We start from the raw sequence: 23,266 nt of genomic DNA, 5'->3' as shown, positions 1-23,266 counted from the left end.
ACATCAACGCCCAGATAGATTACGTCAACCATTACCAATTTTAGAGTAGAAGTGGGAACACATTACAATAAATTTCGTGATAGGATTGCCTGAGACATTCTCGGACATAATGTTATTTGGGTAATTATTGATTGGCTCACCAAGTTTTCTCACTTCTTAGTCATCAAGATGATCAACCATTTGAATAAGTTAGTAAGAATGTATAGTCGAGAGATAGTCAGGTTACATGAAGTGTTAGTGACAGTAGTATCCAACAGAAACCCTAGGTTCACTTCTCGGTTTTGGTCTAGTTTTCAGCAAATAATGGGAACGAAACTATCTTTTAGTACTGCATTCACCTTCAGACCAATGGGTAATTAAAAAAGATAATCAGCACACTGGAGGATACATTCCGAGCTTGTATTCTTGATTTCAAGGGCCATTGGGATGATTATTTATCATTAATAAAGTTTTCCCACAATAACAATTACCAAGTAAGCATCGACATGGCTCTGTACGAGGCGTTATATAGCCGTCCATAGAGATTGAGGATCTATTGGGAAGAAATGAGTGATAAAAAATTGTTCGGTCCAAATTTTGTGGAGGAAACTATAGCCAAAATAATTAAGATCATGAAGAACATTCAGATGGCTCAGAGCAGGCAGAAGAGTTATGAGGACACCCGAATGATGGATTTAAAATTTGAGAAAGGTGATCGAATGTTCTTCAAGATCACCTATTTTAAGAGAATCAGTAAGTTTGGCAAGATGAGAAAACTAAATCCTTGATTTATTAGGTCATTTGAGATCTTGGACAGAATTAGGACCGCCATCTACAGATTGGTACTACCTCTAAAACTATCTATAGTCTATAATATATTTCATGTATTCATGTTACACAAGTACAACTTGAACCCCTCTCACATCTTGGCCCATTAGTTCCTTTCACTTTATGAGGATCTGTTCTATAAGGAGGTACTAGTAGATATTGTAAATCGAAAAAATAGAATACTCTGCAACTGAAAAATTTCATTCGTTAAGGTCTTATGGCAGAATCACACACAGAGAGAGGCCACATAAGAGCTAAAATCAGACTTCAAAGTACAACATCCCCAACTGTTTGATTGAGTGAGAGGAAGACAAATTTGAGGAACCAAATTTCTTTTAATGGGGGGAGAGTTGTAATACTCGAACCTAGAATTTGGCCCAGGATTAATTTTAACATTCTAAAATATATAAAGAGTTTATTTTTTAAATTAAAAATTTTTAATTTAATGTGAAATTATGAAAAAAACAGGTTATGGATGAAATTGAAAATAATTTTGGGAAAAAATGGTGAAAATTTAGGATCGGATGGTGTTTTTGAAAGAAAAATCGAAAACTAAAGGTCAGAATATAAATTAAAAAAATTTGGCCACGTAGGATCGCCAAGTCAGCAGCCTCGATGAATTGGAGCATGCTGTGTGGCAAGGCGCGCTGACTCGCTGTCATGCAGGAGGCCACATTGGCGATTCGCGTACCTCGCGATCGGACGAGCCAGAAGCGATCCTGCGTGCATGGACAATCCGAATCCATTTTTTCCTCATGCGCAATCGAACGGTCGATATCAAATGCGATAAATAGTTCATATTTATTTTTTCCTTAGGCACGATCGAATGGCCGAGATCAAACGCAATGAATGACCCAAATTAATGTGAGGTGAGCATAAATATTTCACATCACACTGAACTTGAACCCTAGTCACCAGCCTCCCGCTGGAGAAGAAGAGCCAGTCACCAGAGAAGGAAGCCGACCGCCGCAGCATCAGAGCCACCTCCGACCGTCAAAAAAGGTAAAAATTCTCCTACCTGCTCGAAACTCGATTCCAAGCACTCCTATGGTCATATCGAAGCAAAACAAATGGCAGGTGAGCCGAAAATCAGGGGCAAATTTTGGCAGCGCCGCCGCGGACAAAATTTAGAACCTATTTTGATAAGCTCCTTTCTATTTCTCGTTTCGTGCAATTTTTCCACCGTTGTGTTAACCGTTCTTTTTTCTATAGGTTGACGGAAGAAAAAATCCCAGCCGCGAAGGTGAGCCGGCAGAACCGCCATACCCAGAAAACCCCACCATTGGTAGGTTTCTGTTTTTTGATTTTTTCGGCCAACCAAGGCCTCATAATGTATTTTTTCGCAAATATATATAAAAAGTCGGCCGAAACTGACCAAAACTGGCTGAAAATGGCCAAATCGAGGCAAACTACCATCGTGGGCCATGGTGTCGTCGCCGGAGTATGGCGGTGCCGCCGTGTTGGAACTCCAAAATTGCCTATAAAGGATTTTTAACACTGATTTTTTTATTTTTTGTGTATTTTTAAGTATGTGAAATGTGTTTTAATATCTGCAAGAAAATTCAGGAAACCCAATGACCACCAATAGGCGCAGTAGAAAGTTTAGTGTTTTGGATACTGATTCGGATAAGAATCTCTCACCTTATTTTCTGTTACGGAATTGAAGCTTAATAATTAGTAATATGGTATTTTGTGAAATTTAGAAACTTTAAGAATAATTACAGGTCATTAATAGAGCTAGAACCGGTTAATTATTTATTTGTCATGTTTAACTAATTATTTAATTTTATAGCTTTAATACATTATAATATATTGAAATGGTTAAATGATTCAGTTATGCTTCTTTAATGCATATATCACTTGTCTTGCATAATTTACAATTGATTTGTAAAATTTGAAATTAATATGCAAATAAAAAATTGCTTGATTACATGAATTAATAAATGATTGTCTTACTGGATATCCTGTGAGATGGTGGATGGACTAGGTATATAGGAAACCCTACCGTGAACGTTACCATATGAGGTATCGAAGGATTGTATTTTTACGTTCATACCGGACGGGGTATGAGGACGACCCAATTCACCCTCATATTGGACGAGGTATCGATGAATGGTATTTTTGGCACCCATACCATACGAGATATAAGAACGGCTGGTTAGTTGACAAGTTTAGATATTAAGTTCACGTGTAGTAGGACACCTCTATGGACTCCCAGAAATACTAGTAAGCAAAATAAAAAAGAAAAAGTTGTTGTTCTTACTCACTTGAATATAAGATCATAATATTATTTGAGTTATTGTTTTTATAGGTCGATTTTAGAAATCTCGCAACGGTAAGTATGCAATAAATAATTTTTCTTATGATAAATTAATTTACTTAAATTAAGAGCTCCATTTGTTATTTTTATTATTTTTACCAACCTTCCGTTCTTGTATCGGTTAGTTGTGTGATATTTTTATTGAGTTAGTGTAGTTCACCTCCTCCCCTATTAATTATTTCATATCAATAAGACCAAGATCTAGATCCTGATCTGCAGGAGGGCTGTGAGTAGATGTTCCCCCATATCTTATCAAGAGCTAATGGAGGTTAACCTCCATATAACATTTATTTACTATTTTCATATGTTATTACTTTTTTTTTATTTGTAAATCGTTGTAAAATTGACATTTCTGCAACTCTATTGAGCATGCTAATTTATGTGTAAGGAATGTAAATTCTAATGTTATTATACGCTTCCGCATTTAAATTATAATTTTATTTTATATAAGATTATAGGTCTTTACAAAATATTTTGCTTGCGATTAACTTATAATATTTGATTTAATTAAATTAAAATATTATTTCACTAATATGTTACTGGATCAATAGTGATTGAATTAATTTAAGTCTTAGTAAAGTTATTATATATATTTATAAAAATAATATTTTATAACAAATAATTCTCAATTTAGAGTATAATAATACAATAAAAATTCAATATAACAAATTTTTCAAGCACTACTTGTTTAAACAACAAAATTATTACAAAATAATACATCATTTACAAAATTGTAGTTATATTATAAAAGCCATTATAAACAATGTGATTATAGTAGTTTTAAGTTTCATATGAGACATTATAATGTAATAATTTTGTAGTGATTACAATAATAATTATAATTACTCAAGTAATGATATATTAAGAATATAAAATTTTATTAATATATTATAAATTCGTAATGTCTAACTTTTAATAAAATAAATAAATTAATTTATTAGTATATAAGTAAGTATATAATAATAAAATTGAATAAATTATATTTATAGGTGAAAAAATATTTTATACCTATTAATTTTTAACTACAAAAAATATTAAATTATTATAAAGAGGGAAACAAACAAACTCCACCGCTTGGATGATTTAAGGCCCATGTCCAAACACATGCATTCAGAGGCCTATACAAAATTTTGGATCCGTTTACAATGATGAGTTGGATTCAGGTGCACACAAGCACCGTACACCTGCCACGTGTTGCCCTTTAAGTTTCATTTTTTAAATGAATTTTTATTAATAATTTATTAAAAATAATTTGAATTTATTCAAAAATTATTCTCAATAAAAATTTAAAATTCCTCGTCCTATTTTCTCTTTTTATAATTTTTACGTTGTGTTATTTTGGTACATTGGATATTTATTTAATATTCTAATTAGATTGCCACGTGTCATTCAATCAACCAGGTAGCATTATAGATTAAACGGGGCGAAGCACCTGATTATTGCCTCACTCTCAATTGTGCGCACTGCGCACACCCGAAAGACACCAGACCGCTCTGATCTTCCGGCGCCAATCCGTCTCTTTCTTATGAGTAATAAACCAAAAAATAAAAAATAAAAAAAAAACAGTGAAAATTAAGAAGGGAATCGTCTTTGTTAGGCGTATCTCTGCAAATCTCTCAGTTTTTAAGGGTTTTTCTCATCTTTCTCCTCTAATGTCCTAGGGGTTTTAATTGGCCGTACAGTTCACCCCAGCCAGTTCTTCTTCCTCAATTTTTTTTGACAGGATTAGGGTTTTTTTTTTTTTTTTTTTTTAAATAATTTTCTGGGGTTTCATTTCGTAGTTTTTCATTCCACGATGGGTGACTGGGGCCAGTTTATACAATCCATTTTTATAGGACTCTTATTCTCTTACCTTCTTGCTAAGCTAATTTCCGTAGTCGTCTCGTTTAAAGATGATAATCTTTCTATCAGTCGCAACCCGACCCGGTCGACCACAAAATCGGAAGCCGTCGCATTCGTTGATGCGTCCGGGTTCGACGCAAGTGGAGACGATCTCGCCGGTCCCAGCGAGGTTGATTCGGTAGTCGCCGAACACGGCAGCGTGAGGAACGAGAGCGGGAGTGGTACTGATGGCGATGATGACGATGATGATGATTGGGAGGGGGTGGAGAGTACCGAGCTTGACGAGACGTTCAGTGCCGCCACGGCTTTCGTGGCTGCCGCTGCGGCTGATCGGCTGTCTCAAAAGGTGTCAAATGATGTGCAGTTGCAGCTTTATGGGTTATACAAGATAGCTACCGAAGGACCGTGTAGTACCCCACAACCCTCCGCCATCAAAATGACTGCTCGAGCCAAGTGGTACGGGTTTTTTGGTTTCTTTTTAATCTTTTTTTGGTTGTTTTCAGTATCATCATGCGATTTTCTTTTTGGGTTATGGAACCGTTCTTCTGGTTATTGGGTTTTTGGTAATTGTGATAATCTGATCTTAATGATTGTGGGGACTGCGCTTTAGGAATTTTTTAGATGAAGAACTTAAGTTGGTCGATCAGCAGATATATTTTTAGGGAGAATAGTTGAAGAATAGTACTCTCGTGACTATGTCGATGGCTGAGTGATTGAATATGGCCATTTTTTTGATTATCCTGTTGATTTGTTCTAGGCAAGCATGGCAGAAATTGGGTGCTATGCCTCCAGAAGAAGCTATGCAGAAGTATATTGGCATTGTTACAGAACTATATCCAACTTGGGCTGCTGGTTCGACCGTAAGATTTTTGACAGTCCTACTCCATTCTTGCTGTTTTCATCAGTTTCCTGTCTGTTTCAATTGGATTTTCTATGGTTAACCAATTTTCTATTTGTTGCATTTTCTTGGACAGAAAGGCAAAGGACGGGAGAGCAGTGCACCAGGAAGTGATTCTAAAGGACCAATGGGGCCAGTTTTTAGTTCATTTGTTTACGAGGAAGAATCTGGAAATGACTTGTAAGGTTCTTAGAACTCAGTACACAAGGCCCATGTTTCATTGATGTATTTTCTGTCTGAATAACTGAGGTATTTTGTTTTGAGTTACCTTGATTTGAATTGATATTTTGGGTATATAATGCCTTGGATATGAAATCAGCTGTTGTTGAATTTTCATTTCTGTAATCATGTGGCAATTTGTGCAAGACATTGCAGTGCCTGCCTATGCATGGCTTAAAAATTTTGTTAAAATTCCTTTATAATTTTTCCATATTCAGTCAGCAGATAATGTTTATTGGAAAAGAAATTAACAGTGCAAAAATGTTGTTTACATTCAGGAAGATGGAAGCTATTCATGCTATTGCTAGAGAAGGACAACTGGATCATTTGGTTAAATGTATTGAAAGTGGCGTTTCAGTAAATGTGAAGGGTTAGTTTTGACATGTCTTTTCTGTCTCTTCCAGTTTTCTTTCATTAACTTGTACAATATTCCAATGATGCTTGTGTTGCTGCTGAATATTCGGTGAGTCTGATATTGAAGTCAATGCTGAAGTTGTCTGTGGTGATGGTTGATTGTGCTGCTTTTGGAAAGAGCAGTTCTGTCTTGCGCATTCAGCTTCTATTTACTCACATGACCTGCACAAGTTAAAAACTGTATATGGACTTAAGTCCTGTAGAGCCTGTGAAGCATTGCTATTAGTTAAGAAGTATGCTTACGAAGTAGTTAAAAAGGTTTTTCTCTAAATTCTAGTTTTTTTTTTTCAATTATACTCTTGAATTGATGCTAACTAAAATTCAAACTATCAAATTCAGTTTGGGCTTTAAGTTGGCTGCTGCGTAGCTGCACCAAATATATATATATATATATATAATATTTTGTCGTTTTGTTTAATCACATCGGTTTAGGCAATTTGGTATGCAGATAATTATGCAATTTTGGTTGTTAGGAATTTGTATCTTCTACCTTTCTTGAATCATTGAGATATTGAAAAGTTATAAACTTGTAAGTTATGTTGCTGAAATATCTTCAGATCTGAAAGTATGGTGGAAACTGCAGTTTTAATTGAGAAACTGTCTGGTTATACTTCTGCTGATTCTAAATTGAAACCTATTATGTTTATGAATTTTATACATCATTCCTGATACTTGAGGAAGTTGTTTGGCTTAATAAAATTTAGTTGAATGAATATTCCAGTGTTTTAGTTTGTTTGGTACTGTGGCAGATAGTGAAGGTCGAACCCCGTTGCACTGGGCTGTGGATCGTGGTCACATCAACATCGTAGAAGCACTTGTTAGCAATAATGCTGATATAAACGCAAAGGCAAGTAATTGATGCGATTCATCTGAACTCTTAAAAATCTTTTATGTGGACGTGGATGAAGAGAATTATTAGAATGATGTTCTTAATCGGTTCAAGAATCTGATGTTGTTCCTCCAACCCTTACCTTTTTGTGATTTGTATCAAATACATGAGTTTAATACATACATATTTTTCCATTGCTCAGGACAACGAAGGCCAAACCCCATTGCATTATGCTGTAGTGTGCGAGAGAGAAGCCATTGCTGAGTTCCTTGTGAAGCAAAATGCAGACATCGATATAAAAGATAACGATGGTAGCTCATCTGTTGATCTGTGTGAGTTGGATTGGCCTTGGATGAGGCGTGCTGCAACATAGGTAGACTGATGGCTGTATTCTCTGTTTTTTTATTGGGGCTAAGCAGTTGTTGACAATTGTGGATGATGTATATTGGCTATATGAATATCTAACCTGTTCACCTTTCAAATTTGGAAAGATCTGGGGCATTACATTGTTTCTGTGCCCCATTCCCATCTCTTCTTCTACCCATATTTTCTATCCTGTTTACTTTCTATGTTCTATTTTACTAGTCAATAATGTTAGATATGAGATGGGAAAATATATGCTTGTTTTTATTGTTATAAATGGCAATGACATCTTCCCATATGCTATAAACTCTATAATGGTTAGTTACAGTCTCAATGTTTATGCACATATAAATACACGAGTGTATGTAAACACACACACGCATACACATATTCCATAGATATCTGGTTGTTCTATTTTCCTTTTTCTTGGCAGATGAATGTATTTAGCTTTTTTTAATGTAGGAGCTGAAGTTTTTCGTTTTAATAAGTTATGAAGTTAAATATGTAATCTACTCATAGAACAAATATATTTATGTATGTATATATAAGAGCTAATTTGGCAAAACACCCAAAAAAGAGAAGCCTAAGCTAAACCATATTTGGTAGTTGTCTTTCCACAACCTCAATTCCAACTGTCAATAACCGTTTTTCCCGCTACTACAAGGCATCATTACCCCAAAACAGAGCAAAATTAATTAAAACCCTCAAAAAATGAAAAGACGTTGAGACCCAAAAACCAAAAACCAGTCCGGAGAAAATCCAAAAATGCTCCTCCGGGGAAGAAAACAATGAGCCCACTATCTCTCCCTTCTTCTACATTTCTCCTCCCTTCACAGACCTCCTCCTTCGGTTCCAAAAATGGTGAGGGCGGTGGTTTTCATGCTCTTAGCCACCGCCTTCATCTTCTTCACCCTTAAAAAGCAACATGGTCAGACGCAGAACCGCCGCCCCACTCGCCGTCTTGGCTATAAGATAAATATCAACATTCCTCCGGCGCCCGTCTTCGACCCTCTCGTCACTAAAATGGAGAGGCTGCACCAGGCTCACGAGAAAGGCCACTTATCAGATAATTCTATGGTAAACAGTCCGCCGGGAAAACTCGCCGGCGGCGAAGAGGGTGGTGGCGAAAACGATGGGGATAATGATCGTGACGATTATTTCACCGACGAGGGAAAGCTGAACGTTACGTTGAGGTTAATCGTCTTGTTCCCGTTGCTGGACACGGCGCCAAAAGATGGGTTTGTCTGCTTGAAGGAGCTGGAGACATGGAATTTGCAGCAAGCCGAAGAGCGTTTGATTTACAGAACGATCGAAGAGTTGAGACTGCGGGACAGAGATGGCGATGGCATGCTCAGTTTTAGCGAGTGCTTGCCTCGGTTTTCCAAGGAAGATATCGGTAATTTTTACTTCCATATATATATGTGTGTGTGTGTGTGTGTCATGTGTTATATATGTATATATATATATATATATGTTGTCTTCATTTGATAAATTATTAATTGTGAAACCGAAAGCAGAGAAGAACGAAACTGGACATGGCGAAGCTGGCTGGTGGAATCAACAATTTATCAACGCAGATGCTGACAAGAATGGACTTCTGGATTTCGATGAGTTTAACAAGTACATATATATGTATACACATATACAACATATACAGCAGACCCATATAATATCTCATATATCTCATCACATTTTTTCTGATTAGTCACTTGAAACAAAAAATTCTCTCGCAGTTTCTTGCACCCAGAAGACAGTAACAACGAAGAAATTCAGAAATGGGTTCTGAGAGAAAAAATAAGGTGACTACATACATATACATATATACCCATTTACCATATACAGCACATAAATGTACATACTAGAGCTAATTAAGGAACTTCGTTCTTTTCTGTCTTGGGTAAATGATGACAGAGGCATGGACTCTAATGGAGACGGTAAGCTTGACTTTACAGAATTTGTTAAGCACACTTATGATACTTACAGAATATACATGGAATTTGAAACTCTTGGAGCCCAAATTCCCACTGCCGAGGAGAAATTTGCTGACCTTGACACTAACAATGACGAGTAATTCTATTTACCCTTTTCACTTGTCACAAAAATTTAATTAACATTATATTTTATAATCTCTATTACGTCAAATTGATTAACAGATTTTTAGTCGTCGAGGAGTTGAGACCAATTGTCCGTTATCTTCAACCGGGAGAGCTTTCTTATGCCAAATATTATTCTCATTATCTTATTCGTGAGGTAAGTTCTGATATCGTTGATTTTTCTTATTAATATCTCAAACGTCTCAAATAAATTCAATTCTTCGAATAAACTTATGCTTTTTGAACGAATTGATGTAGGCCGATGACGATAAAGACGGAAAATTATCGCTTGAGGAGATGTTAAACCATGAGCATAGTTTTTACAATACAGTTTTTGATGATATCATGGACGATGACTATGATGATTTCCATGATGAGCTTTAAGATGTTATGTTGTAGTTTTTTTATGTATCGTCGTCTTCGATTAATTTTCTTGAATTTAATCAAATAGAGAATAGTTCTAATCGTTTGTTTTGAATTAAATTATGTTGTAATTAGTATACTGATCGTTTAAATACGTATAAGTCAAATAATAATTATATTTTTTTCAAAAAGATAAATCCTTTTAATTCTAAAAAAAAATATATATATATAATTTTGGCATAAGTTTAATTAAATCACATTGGACCGTTTTTATTATTTTTAAATTTATTATTATGAATTATCGTCAACATAAATAATAAAATATTTGATTAATTTATTATATTTTAATATATTTAAATAAGTTAAAAGAATATTTAATTTTTACTAAATAATGATCGATTCTTTTATAATATTTTAAATTAATAATTATAAATTAATAAAAAATTATCACGTAATTAATACATAAATTAATTTAAATTATTAAATACAATTAGTTTTATTATTAGATGTTTTAAAATAATAACGAGATTAAAGAGGTCATGCTTGAAATAATAATTACCTTAAATACATTTTCCACTTTTAATTATGGAGACGAACCCCATCAGCCGTAATGGACATCAGTAATGTTGTCAACCGTTTGATCTTGTGTAAAGCATCTTACCCGTCCAGCTGGTTGACTTTTGCCAGCTTATGATGACTAATTAGTACCATTATTATCTTAATTACTTTAATAAAATAAGCTTAATTAAACTAATGTAATATTTTAAGCGCTTCTTTTTTTGGCTCTTATAATAATATATAAAGCTTCAACTAACAGTTTAGCATTCCAACAAGTGGGACCCACAAGAATAATTTGAGAGGAGGCCAAATTATGGAATTCCAAAGAAAATAAAAATTAGAGGGTCAAAGTAATTTCTTATTTCAATTATAAAAAATTTTGTCCCACGTGTTTGGGAGTTAAACGGCGATCATTGTTGCCGTTTTGGGGAGCAAGTGAATCAGTATTCAGTTTGTCATTTTGGTAATTATGCGAGGGTATATTTGTACATTCATCCTCGAAAAAAAAATTGGATTTAGATTTGTGTTTTATTCAAGTCCAGCTTCACATCCGCGTCTTCTTCTCTCTCTCTCTCTCTCTCTCTCTCCCCTCTTCTCTCTTTCCCTCTTCAACTGTTCTCTCTCTCCTAGGGTTTCAGTGCGCCGTTTCCCTCTTCGCGACTCAGTGACCAGACTGTCTGCGTCAATTTCGTGATATTCCAGGTACTTTGATCGATTACCCCCAGGAAATTTTTCGATTTTGTTAGTAATTAGGTTTGAACGCAGTGATTCGGTTATTTGATCTCAACATGTTGATCGCTTCAACTTATTTTGAAACGGGAACTGAGAAAATGATCTGTATTCATGGTAATTTTACTCCGTTATTGCTGTTCCCTTGTTTAGTTTCTATTACCTGAGAACGTTTTCAATTTGATCTGATTGTATCTTCTGCTCTATCAAATCGGTTTCGATCTATGCATTTATATCATCTGACTCGTTATTCTGGCTATTTATAAGTACACGTATTGGTAGAATAGGGAGTTTGATGGGTCGATTTTGTTCCCTAATGTATTTAAATTTGAAGATTTTAGTGTCCAATGGTTCATTACGATTTGATGTATTTTGGTTCTATTTGTTGAGAAGGTGAACTGAAAATTTCGGTTTGTTAATTTGTGTGATCTGCTGACTTTGTATCGTAGAATATATGCTGTTTGGTTGTGACACTTTTTTGATTGTGTTTTGGTAAACTGTTGAGTGTATATCTTCCGCGTAAATTGTTTATATATGTCCCATAAAAAGATTAATCTATTAAATGAAGTCATCAATTAGTTATGAAGACGCCACGTGTTTTCTGATTTGGATATGTCCTGCTCTCTGATTTGGATATGCATTATCTGATGATAGTATTTAACATCCCTCATGATGGTTTTGGAAGTCTGTTCTGATCAGGTTGTCGGAGATCCTTTGTTTTTCGTAAAATATAACCTTTGTATTTGTATGTCTGTGCTTCTTCACGTGTTAGTTAATTTTGCAATCTTATTTTAATACTTTAACTAGCGAGTATAGAACTAAATAATCAAGCTCAAATTAATTTGTATCGTTAATTTCGTTGTGGAAGCGAAGAAAATAAAATGTTTAGTAATAGTATTAATTGATGACATTAGGGAAAATATGAATTTGGGTCAAATTTTTAGCTTTTGATTTCGTACCTGACAGACTAAGTGTTTGACCTTGGCAGATATTATGGCGATGGAAGTTACCCAGGTGCTCTTGAATGCGCAGTCAATAGATGGAACTGTGCGCAAACATGCCGAAGAAAGTTTAAAACAGTTTCAGGAGCAAAACCTTCCCAGCTTCTTATTATCACTCTCTGGGGAGCTTTCAAATGATGAAAAGCCTGTTGATAGCCGTAAATTGGCAGGTTTGATACTTAAAAATGCCTTGGATGCGAAAGAACAGCATAGAAAATTTGAGCTTGTTCAAAGATGGTTGTCACTGGAAAGCAGTGTGAAGACCCAGATTAAGCAATGCTTGTTAAAGACCCTATCTTCTCCTGTACCTGATGCTCGATCAACAGCATCTCAAGTCATAGCCAAGGTTGCTGGCATTGAGTTACCTCAAAAGCAGTGGCCTGAGCTGATAGGATCGCTCTTATCAAATATTCACCAATTACCAGCTAATGTCAAGCAAGCCACTTTAGAGACTCTAGGATATTTGTGTGAGGAAGTCTCTCCTGATGTTGTAGACCAAGACCAAGTAAATAAGATACTCACAGCTGTAGTGCAGGGGATGAATGCTGCTGAAGGGAATAATGACGTTAGACTTGCTGCCACGAGGGCTTTGTATAATGCTTTGGGCTTTGCTCAAGCAAATTTCAGCAATGATATGGAGCGTGACTATATCATGAGAGTTGTCTGTGAAGCAACTCTATCCCCTGAGGTGAAGATAAGACAGGCGGCATTTGAATGTTTGGTCTCTATTTCATCAACATACTATGAAAAATTGGCTCATTATATCCAGGACATTTTCAACATTACAGCAAAGGCTGTGAGGGAGGATGAAGAACCTGTTGCCCTTCAAGCCATTGAGTTCTGGAGTTCAATCTGCGATGAAGAGATTGATATCTTGGAAGAATATGGAAGTGATTTTACAGCAGATTCTGATATTCCTTGCTTCTATTTTATCAAGCAGGCTCTCCCTGCACTTGTTCCTATGTTGTTGGAGACACTTCTTAAACAAGAGGAGGATCAGGATCAGGATGAAGGAGCATGGAATATTGCAATGGCTGGGGGAACTTGCTTAGGTTTGGTTGCTAGAACAGTTGGAGATGATATTGTACCGCTTGTTATGCCATTCATTGAAGAGAATATTACAAAGCCAGACTGGAGACAAAGGGAAGCAGCAACTTATGCTTTTGGTTCAATTTTGGAGGGGCCTTCACCAGATAAGTTAATATCAATTGTTAATGTTGCTTTAAGCTTCATGCTCACTGCTTTAACCAAGGACCCAAGTAATCATGTGAAAGACACCACTGCATGGACCCTTGGCCGGATATTCGAATTTCTTCACGGTTCTACTACAGACACACCTGTTATTACTCAGGCAAATTGCCAACAGATCATTACAGTTCTACTTCAGAGCATGAAGGATGCTCCAAATGTTGCTGAGAAGGCCTGTGGAGCTCTCTATTTTCTTGCACAAGGCTATGAGGATGTAGGCCCTTCATCTCTCTTGACTCCCTTCTTCCAGGAAATCGTTCAATCACTTCTCACTGTTACGCACAGAGAAGATGCGGGGGAGTCAAGGTTAAGGACTGCTGCATATGAGGCATTAAATGAAGTGGTGAGGTGTTCAACTGATGAAACTGCCCCCATGGTGCTACAACTGGTGCCAGTCATCATGATGGAGCTTCACAAAACTCTGGAGGGACAGAAGCTTTCATCAGATGAGAGAGAGAAGCAGAGTGAATTACAGGGCCTTCTGTGCGGTTGTTTGCAGGTCATTATTCAGAAGTTGGGGTCGTCAGAGCCAACTAAGTACGTCTTCATGCAATATGCAGATCAGATAATGGGTCTCTTCCTCAGGGTTTTTGCATGCAGAAGTGCTACCGTGCATGAAGAGGCAATGCTTGCCATTGGAGCACTTGCCTATGCAACAGGGCCTGATTTTGCAAAATATATGCCGGAGTTCTACAAGTACTTGGAAATGGGTCTTCAGAATTTTGAGGAGTACCAGGTCTGTGCTGTCACAGTTGGCGTAGTGGGAGATATTTGTAGAGCTCTGGAGGATAAGATTTTGCCATATTGTGATGGAATTATGACACAACTTCTTAAGGACTTGTCAAGCAATCAGTTACACCGGTCAGTGAAGCCTCCAATTTTCTCCTGCTTCGGTGACATAGCACTGGCAATAGGGGAGAACTTTGAGAAATACTTGATGTATGCCATGCCCATGCTCCAGAGTGCAGCTGAGTTGTCTGCTCACACATCAGGTGCTGATGATGAAATGACAGAGTATACCAATTCTCTCAGGAATGGAATTCTCGAGGCATATTCTGGTATTTTCCAGGGTTTCAAGAACTCTCCGAAAACTCAGCTCCTGATTCCATATGCTCCCCACATTCTCCAGTTCTTGGATAGCATATACATGGAGAAAGACATGTGAGTCATTCTAAAACATCTTCTATGTTCTTTTACTTGATGAGTAACTTATCTTCTCATTAATGTTTATAAATAATCTTATTTTATCCTTTGCAGGGATGAGGTGGTGATGAAGACAGCCATTGGCGTGCTAGGAGATTTAGCTGATACACTAGGAAGTCATGTAGGAACTTTGATACAGCAATCTCTCTCAAGCAAGGACTTCTTAAATGAATGCTTGTCTTCAGAAGACCAGATGATTAAGGAATCTGCTGAATGGGCCAAACTGGCTATTAGTCGTGCCATTTCTGTCTGAGGCTATTGCCATTTGGCACATTCTTTTCTATTTTGAAGTCACTGCATGCATTTGGGTGTGTTGAGTTGGGTCCAGGGTTGCATGTGTCAGGTCATCAGCATTTTCAGACAACAGAAGCTGTCAGTCTTCTAGTTGTCGCTAACTCTTGCATCAGCACCATGGGGTCTGTATCATTTTTGTCTCGGAGGAGGTGGGTAACGGGTGAAGGCCTCCACAAAAATTTAGAAGAGGGAGGAGAACCATAAAGAAAGAAGATTAGAGTCGGTGATGGAGCATTTGGTCGGGGGGGAGGGGGGAAGTGGTAACTGTCATGTGGAGTTGACAAAACCAAGCCAGTGGTGCAGCTTGGATATCGGCTGTTTTGGCCCTTATATAGTCAAAACTTCATCGAAGGTTTATATTGTACAAGTTTTGATTGTCTTCAACCAAGGGGCTTGAGGTCTGTTGGCATCAACAAATGAGGAGGTTTTAGTAGATCTTTTTACCACCCAAGTGCGGCATTTCAGAAGTCCTTCACCCAGTTTTATTTTGATATTTCATCCTTTTTAAAAAAAAAAAAATCTTAATTAACTTCTTTATTTTCCTGTTGATTTGAGTCTGCACTTTTTCATCAGTTTGTCGAGGTTGGGTTGTATTTTCATCTCATTTCACTTTTTTTCTGTATACTCATTATGTGGGGTTGGGGGGTCTCCAACATGCTGTTGAGAGTATTCCATTCTGCATTGCATTTCTTTTTTTTTTTTTCCTCTTTTTTTTTCAATCATTGGTTGTAGGTCTTAAGTCAAATGTTAAATACATGCATTCATAAAGTAATCTGTTCTTGCTCATATCATTGCGGAGTATAGATTTTTCGTTTGCTTGGGGAAAATGTAATCATCTTTTTGGTTATTATCACTGGCTTGTAGAGAATGCTGCTATATTCAAAATGTCACAGAACTACGATGACATTGATGATATTGATAGGTGATAATGAGATTCAAGTATCACTTGTTTGGGAGGGGCAATGTATTTGTGGTCTTTTCTCATTGTCAAATTTCGAGTGATATATGAAATTAATGGAATTTTTATCAACTTTCATTATATTTTCTCCGCCATCTGCACAGGCATGCTCTCTCATTTTGCACGATGATGGTTTCATGTCTTCCCATCCCCACTCAATGTGTTCTTGAACCTTCTTGACCCGGAAAGTGGATTGGCACGAAATCGCTCTTCTAAACGAGAATGAAATGAGTCTTCTTTTGACTCTGGAATGGTACAGGATTCCTGCAGATTGTGGAGCTCAGCTGCGGGGTAGTGGGCAGGCAAAGCCTAGTTTTGTGAAGAAGATATATGCAAATGCCACACTTTAAATTGGCCTCAACACCTTACAGCCATAAGGGCCATTTTAAAATAGTATAGTGAAGCACTTTGCTGTAAAGTGGAGCACTTATTTGTGACCCATACTGCATTGAAGAGGCAATTCTCGTTCTCATATATACATGTTTTTAATATGTTCTCACCAAATTTTTACTTGCACGTACATATATATATATATATATGTATATATGTGTGTGTGTATGTGAGTAATGGGTCTAGTTGGTAAATACGTTTTGAGTACCGAGTCAAATGTAATTTTTTCTTTTGCAATCTGATTATCCAAGTTTCCATCAAGAGGTTTCGGTAGAGGGTACTGTTAAGTGATGTGACTCTCACCATCTGTGAAAAAGAAACAAAGTGGAAATGCCTTTGATAAGTACCTTTGTTGATCACACATACACATATATATATATATATGTATATGTATATGTAATATTGTATATATCCGTGTATATACGAAGCAATCAAAAGGAGAATATGTTAAATGGTATGTGATTAGGTAATTGTATGTATCGGTGTATATTAATTTAAATCGAATATTATATAGCACAAAAACTAAACAAAGAAAGATTTATTATGCTGGATATTATAATATATTACAGTAAGCATCCAAAACGAACAGGACGAACCACTAAGAACAGTGGTTCATGGTTGAATGAGGCATATGGGTGCAACCCACCAAAAAATTCGTTCATCTTGCTTTTGGTTTCGGCTAAGGTTTGACCTTTGCTTATGCATGCACCAGTGCCTTCACAATCCCATGACGCGCACGTCTCACCTATAGATATATAAAAACACACACACACACACACATATGTATGTTTCAAATTTCATGTTTTTTCAGCATTATTGAATCTACATTTTCTTTTAAATTTATAAAGAACACATTTGCAACAAATTTTTTTGGGGTTCGAAAGCAATAAAAGCATTTAAATGTGTATACATAATTTCACACACACACAGATATTGTAATGTCCAAATTAATTTAATCGTAATTAAATTAATTATAAATATAATTTTTTAATTTTTTTAATTTTAATTTAGTATAAAAATGAAGAAAACGTGATGGATGATGAAATTGAAAATAATTTTGAAAAAAGAAAGTGAAAATTTAGGTTCTGGTGGTATTTTTGAAAGAAAAATTAAAAATCTGAGGTTAAAAAAGTTTTGCTACGTAGGATGCCCGGTCAACAGTCCCGATGAACCAGAACATGTCGCGTGACAACGGACACGCCGCGTGGCAATATACGTTGACATGGTGCCACACAGTAGGCCACACTGGCGATCTGCGTGTCTGCGATCGAACAGTCCAGATCCGTTTCTGCGTGCACGGACGACCTGGATGCGTTTCCTTTCCAAACGCGATCGGACGACCAGATTTAAACGCGTCAGATAGTACAGATTAGATCGCGATGAATCATCCAGATTAGATCGTGATGAACGGCGCATAATCACTCTCTATTTAATCACAATCAGACGGTACAGATTAAACGCGTTGGACGACTCAGATTAAATGAGGATGAATATAAATAACTCTCTTCACATCAAACCCTAACCTTAGCTGCCAGACGGCCTCGCCGAAGAAGAAGACCCAGCCGCTAGGAAGAAGAGCTACCGCCACCCACCGTCGCATCGGAGCATTTTTCGACCGCCAAAAGAGGTAAAAACTTCTCTCTTTGCTCGGAATTCAATTTTAAACATCTCTATGGCCAAATCGGAGCAAAAGGACCGGTCGATTGGCCAAAAACCGCGGGCAAAACCTGCCGTTGCAGGGAATTTCACAAAATGCCTCCGATGAGGCCTTTCCCGATTCCCATTCGGCGTAATTTTTTCACTATTATGATCACCGTTTCTTTCTCTACAGGTTGACCAGAGTAAAACACCCAATTGCAACGCGAGCCGGGGGAGCTGCTGCACTCGATAGCCTCGCAACCGGTGAGTTTCAATTTTTTATATTTTTTCGGCCAATCGAGACTCCTTAACATATTTTCTCATAGGGATCGATGTAAAATTGGCCGAAAACAGATGCCGCAGATGGCGGGCGCTGTCACCGGAGCATGGCAGAGCCACCATGCCAGAATTCTGAAATTGGCCAAAATTGGACCCTGATACTGATTTTGGATTTTTTTGGGATATTTATAGGTATTTATAGTGCGTTTTGATTTTCGAAGAAAAATTCAGGGGACCCGGGGACTACAAGTAGGCGTAGTCAACAATTAGCTTTTTAGGCATCAAATTGAGTAAGAATCCATCACCCTATTCTCTGTTATGGATTTGAAGTCTAAATAAATAATAATACGATATTTGTGTAATTTAAAAAATATCTACAATTAATTACTGGTTACTAATGGAGACAGAACTGAAAATTATTCTTTGTTGATGTCTGTCAATTTATTTTACAGTTTGAATGCATAATAATATATGTTTTATCGATTTTATGGTTTTGAATGCGTGTATTACTGCCTTATGTGATTACTGTTAAATTGAAAAACTGAGAGATGATTGCATTCTCTGATGCATGTTTATTTGTTTATGTGATTATGGTTGAATTGGAGAAAATGGAGGCTAAAGAAAAATAGAAAATTGTATGATTAAGTGAATGGATGAAACGACAGCCTTACTGGGTATTTTGGGAGATGGTGGACGGACCAGATATAATAGGGAACCCTACCGTGAACGTTGTCTCATACCAGATGGGATATCGAGATTTAGTAATTCAACACTCATACCAGATGCAGTATGGGGACGGTCCGTTAATTGAGAATGTTAAAGGAAAGGGTTCACGTGTAGCAGAGACATCCCTATGAACCCCCATGGATACCAACAGACTGATGGAAGGGGACAGTTGTTATTTGATTTATTTGAATATGGATTTATTATGTGTGCCTGTTACTAATTGCATATGAAATCATGATGTTGTTGTCTCTATAGGTTACTTTTGTAAATCTCACTACGGTAAGTGAATGATAAATTATTTTATTATTAAGAAATGTATTTATTTAATTAAGTGCTCCATTAGTTGTTTTGATTTTCTACCAACCTTCATTTCTGTGTCTGTGAGTATCGTAATATTATTACTGGCCTAGTGTAACTCATTCCTTATTTAACTATTTCAGATCAAGAGAACTAGGATCCAGATCCCGATCCACAAGATAGTTGCAAGTAGGATACCAGTTTTATTTATTTTATGTTTATTTTTTTGTATTTTCTTTAAAAGATTAATTCCGTAGCGCTATTTGGGACTTTAAGTTTATGTGTAAGGAATGTAAACCTTAACTATTTATTTCGCTTCCGTACTTAAGTTATAATTTATTTCTTTGGACATTCCAAGGTCGTTATAATTGGTATCAGAGCCACGTTCTTTGGATCCATTCCTTACACAAAACCCTTAGAAAACACAAAAAATAATGAATTGTCACTCAACCATTTATTGTGAAATGCAGGTACAGATAGATGAGAAGAGGAAGACCCCCACTACACCGAGCAGCCCAGGAGAGTTCGCTTAGAGAGGATGTTGACCGGTTATTTGAGATGGTGGAGAGACTTATTGCTGCCCAACAGGCCTGGAAGGAAAGGAGGGAGCTACATGACCCTCCCCCGCTACCACAGGTTGAGTCATCCCTCCAATGGGAGGATCCTGAGCCACCTTGATATGACCATACTCCTCCATAGTACCACCCGACACCACTATAGTATGATCTGATGCTCCAGTCACTACATCACTCGGCACCACCACGATACAATCTGGTGCCTTCACCGTATCATCAAGTACCACTGCAAGGCCATCTAGTCCATCTTCAGCCCAGCCCAGTCCCTCATCCACGGGACTCAGCTCATCTCATGATGGACCGAGGCTACATAGAAATGTATAAAAGACTAAATCCTTCTACTTTTGTAGGGAGATCTTCCTTTAAAGATGTCGAGTTCTGGTTATCTGAGATAGAGAAAGCCTTCAAAACCCTCAGGGTGATCCCCGAACAGAAGGTCATCATTACTACCTATATGCTGGTGGGAGAAACAGACCACCCTACCTTTTACAGTCACTTGGCAATAGTTCCTAACGGTCTTTCATGCAGAGTACCTCCCAGAGCATCTCCGATATCTGAAGGAGATGGAGTTTGCATACTTGGTCCAGGAGGACATGACTATATCAGAATATGCTCGCAAGTTCCTAGAGTTGGTCGATATTCTCCTGAGAGCATGATGGACGAAGGCAGGAAGGCTAGAAGGTTCGAGTGGGGTCTCCGTTCTAAGATTAGACAGATATTCTCCTGCTATCGTCTCAACAACACCTGCTGTATATGTGGTAGCGTCCAACATTATGTAAAAGAGTGCCCGAGAAACCAGAATCATGTCAGACCTCTTATCCAGGGCAAGACTTACAATCTCACTCAGTATGATGCATAAGCCAATCCGGACGTGGTACAAAATATATACAGTATCTATAACCATCTTGCTCATGTCTTGATTGATACTGGTGCATCGCATTCATTTGTTTTCTATGTTTTTGCATCAAAATTAGATGTATTACCTGAAAAACTTGATTCTGTGTTGTTTGTGTCTACTCTTGGGAGTAAGACACTACTTGGGGTGGTTGTATACAAGGCATGTGTCATAGATATAGCATATAAAAAAATGAATGTGGACCTAATAGAAATTGACACAAGGACTTTGATGCAATTTTAAGAATGAACTTACTAGCGGGGTATCACGCCACCGTAGATTGTTTTAGCAATAAGGTTGTATTCAACCCTCCTAACGATGAGTCATTTATAAATTAATAAAATCATTTAACATTTGTTTACTCATGACAATTTTTCTTATTGCAGAACAGTAGATTCATCCGATATAGTGTGTCTCTTTGGGGTGCTGGAGTCACATTTGCAAGAAAGGGAGATGAGACTTTAAGTTTATGTGTAAAGAATGTAAATGTTAACTATTTATTTTGTTTCCCCACTTAACTTATACTTTATTTTTTTGGACATTCCGAGATCGTTACATATATAAAAGAAATATTAGTTTGATTATTATTCAAATTAAATTATATCTTCATCTGTAATTATCTAGGAATTTATAAATGAATTTATTTAAAATTGTAATAATTTCTTTTCAATTAAACTGAAAAAAATAAATTAGTTCATATTATTTACTTATAGTGTAATATGTTCTTTCATATGCAAAATTTGACTGAAAATGTAATTAAACACATAACAAAAAAGTTAACAACTTAAAATTTAAACTTCAACAACTAATCTAAATCTACACTTTAATATACTATTTGTATTTTAGTGGTAGACAAACACACACACACACACATATATGATTACTAAAATCTATTAAAATGAACTTTTAAATACTTAATTTTCTTTGATTCACTTGAAATTATTTTGAAAAATCCATTTTAATTAATTACAAATTCCAAAAAAAAAAATTAGTTAATTCCAAATTATATAAATGTTAATTGTGTGGTTAGCATGTTAATATAAAAGGAAACTAAAGAAAGAAAGAGAGAGTGACATTACCATAGTCTAGTATTTAAAAATAATAAAATTAAATTTGAGTTATAATATAAAGTACTAAACTATAATGACTAAATTTAAATATTTTTTAGTGAATTAATTACGTTTTTTAACTAAAAAAATATATATATAAAATAAATTCCACACGTTTTAAATTTGATCAAGAATATAAAATATTAAATTGAAATAATTAAATTAAATTAAATTTTAACATTTTTAAATAAAAAATTTATAATGAATAAGTTTTTTTATTTAAAATAGGTACAAATGAAATAAAAATATGATCCATCCTTATATATATATATATATATATATAGATACATGTATGTATATATATATATATATATTAAAAAAAGAAAAGAGGGTAATGTAGACATATGCCCGACAACCTAGACCGGTTGGCAGCAATGAAGATATTAAGTAAGTTTATTAGCAAATCACCACTCAATAAACACCATCATTCCCATCAAATGGTCTCCCTAATCATGATTTAACCCAACTTTAATTCCTTGTCTTTCTCTTTTTTAATTAATTATTATATAATTTTAGTGTAATTCAAAAGCCTTAATTAATTGCCTTTTTTGCTGGCTAACCTCGTGCTCCCCACTAATTAATTAATACCCTTAATTAAATCTTCATTAATTAATTAATCCTCAAATTTCCTCCCTTAATTAGCTTTTAAAACTTTCTTTTGAATGCTCAAGAGTTGAAGTTACATTAAACCCAATTAAATTTCTCTCTTTAATATTTGTTTAATAGCTTTGGAACACAATATAATGATACGGGTTTAATTAAAATTCGTAAAATTATGATTCGTTTAGATTTAATCAAATTTTAACTCGAAACCAAATCGAAGATGAAATAGTAAAATTTGGGAATTATATATGAATAATAATTATAATAATAATTTAACCTAATTAGTATAATATTAAGAATTAAAGAGAAATCAACCCTCTAAATTGATTCCATAATTTGTAGGCCACTACTCACCATGTGTGTGTCTCAATCTATTTCACATACAAAGTGATTGAAAGCCGAAATGAGAGGATCCAAAACCCACTATTCACTAAAGTGCGCTTCTTTGGTACCACGGAAAATGAAATTGATTTCAGACCTAAGCTTCCACTACCTCTTTAGTTCTTCAAATTTTCATTATATATATATATATATATATATATACATATATCATATATACCCATGTCGGTCGTCACTGCCTATTTTCCATATACAGATACATATATGGGTCTTTGT

The 23,266-nt window shown here is 35.9% G+C and overlaps 3 protein-coding genes across 5 annotated transcripts; all 3 read left to right on the top strand.

Annotated features, from left to right (window-relative positions):
• Window positions 1-4,606: 4,606 nt before the first annotated feature.
• LOC110823271 (acyl-CoA-binding domain-containing protein 1) lies at window positions 4,607-7,857 on the top strand. 2 transcript variants are annotated; one of them, XM_088211607.1, is made up of 6 exons: window positions 4,609-5,425; window positions 5,727-5,829; window positions 5,944-6,047; window positions 6,365-6,456; window positions 7,250-7,347; window positions 7,532-7,857. In XM_088211607.1, exons 1-6 carry the CDS (start codon window positions 4,923-4,925, stop codon window positions 7,700-7,702), a joined length of 1,071 nt encoding a protein of 356 aa, XP_088067733.1. In that variant the 5' UTR covers window positions 4,609-4,922; the 3' UTR covers window positions 7,703-7,857. The 2 variants fall into 2 exon arrangements, with proteins under 2 accessions (XP_088067734.1, XP_088067733.1); XM_088211608.1 differs by lacking the exons at window positions 7,250-7,347; window positions 7,532-7,857 and having other exon boundaries at window positions 4,607-5,425; window positions 6,365-6,461.
• Window positions 7,858-8,221: 364 nt separating this feature from the next.
• On the top strand, window positions 8,222-10,306 carry LOC110823274 (Calcium-binding EF hand family protein). 2 transcript variants are annotated; one of them, XM_088211605.1, is made up of 6 exons: window positions 8,222-9,088; window positions 9,210-9,324; window positions 9,426-9,491; window positions 9,604-9,759; window positions 9,846-9,942; window positions 10,044-10,306. In XM_088211605.1, exons 1-6 carry the CDS (start codon window positions 8,551-8,553, stop codon window positions 10,167-10,169), a joined length of 1,098 nt encoding a protein of 365 aa, XP_088067731.1. In that variant the 5' UTR covers window positions 8,222-8,550; the 3' UTR covers window positions 10,170-10,306. The 2 variants fall into 2 exon arrangements, with proteins under 2 accessions (XP_088067731.1, XP_088067732.1); XM_088211606.1 differs by having other exon boundaries at window positions 8,232-9,088; window positions 9,210-9,312; window positions 10,044-10,304.
• A 942-nt stretch (window positions 10,307-11,248) lies between these two features.
• LOC110823225 (ARM repeat superfamily protein) lies at window positions 11,249-16,211 on the top strand. Its single transcript, XM_088211197.1, has 3 exons — window positions 11,249-11,408; window positions 12,424-14,845; window positions 14,942-16,211. Exons 2-3 carry the CDS (start codon window positions 12,429-12,431, stop codon window positions 15,138-15,140), a joined length of 2,616 nt encoding a protein of 871 aa, XP_088067323.1. The 5' UTR covers window positions 11,249-11,408; window positions 12,424-12,428; the 3' UTR covers window positions 15,141-16,211.
• The last annotated feature ends 7,055 nt before the right edge of the window (window positions 16,212-23,266 follow it).

The sequence above is a fragment of the Carica papaya genome, chromosome 9 (assembly GCF_054855325.1).
Source record: "Carica papaya isolate Zhongbai chromosome 9, ASM5485532v1, whole genome shotgun sequence".
In the NCBI taxonomy this organism is placed as follows: Eukaryota; Viridiplantae; Streptophyta; class Magnoliopsida; order Brassicales; family Caricaceae; genus Carica; species Carica papaya.
The sequence above is the reverse complement of the archived record's forward strand: the minus strand, read 5'-3'. Positions and strand labels throughout refer to the sequence as shown.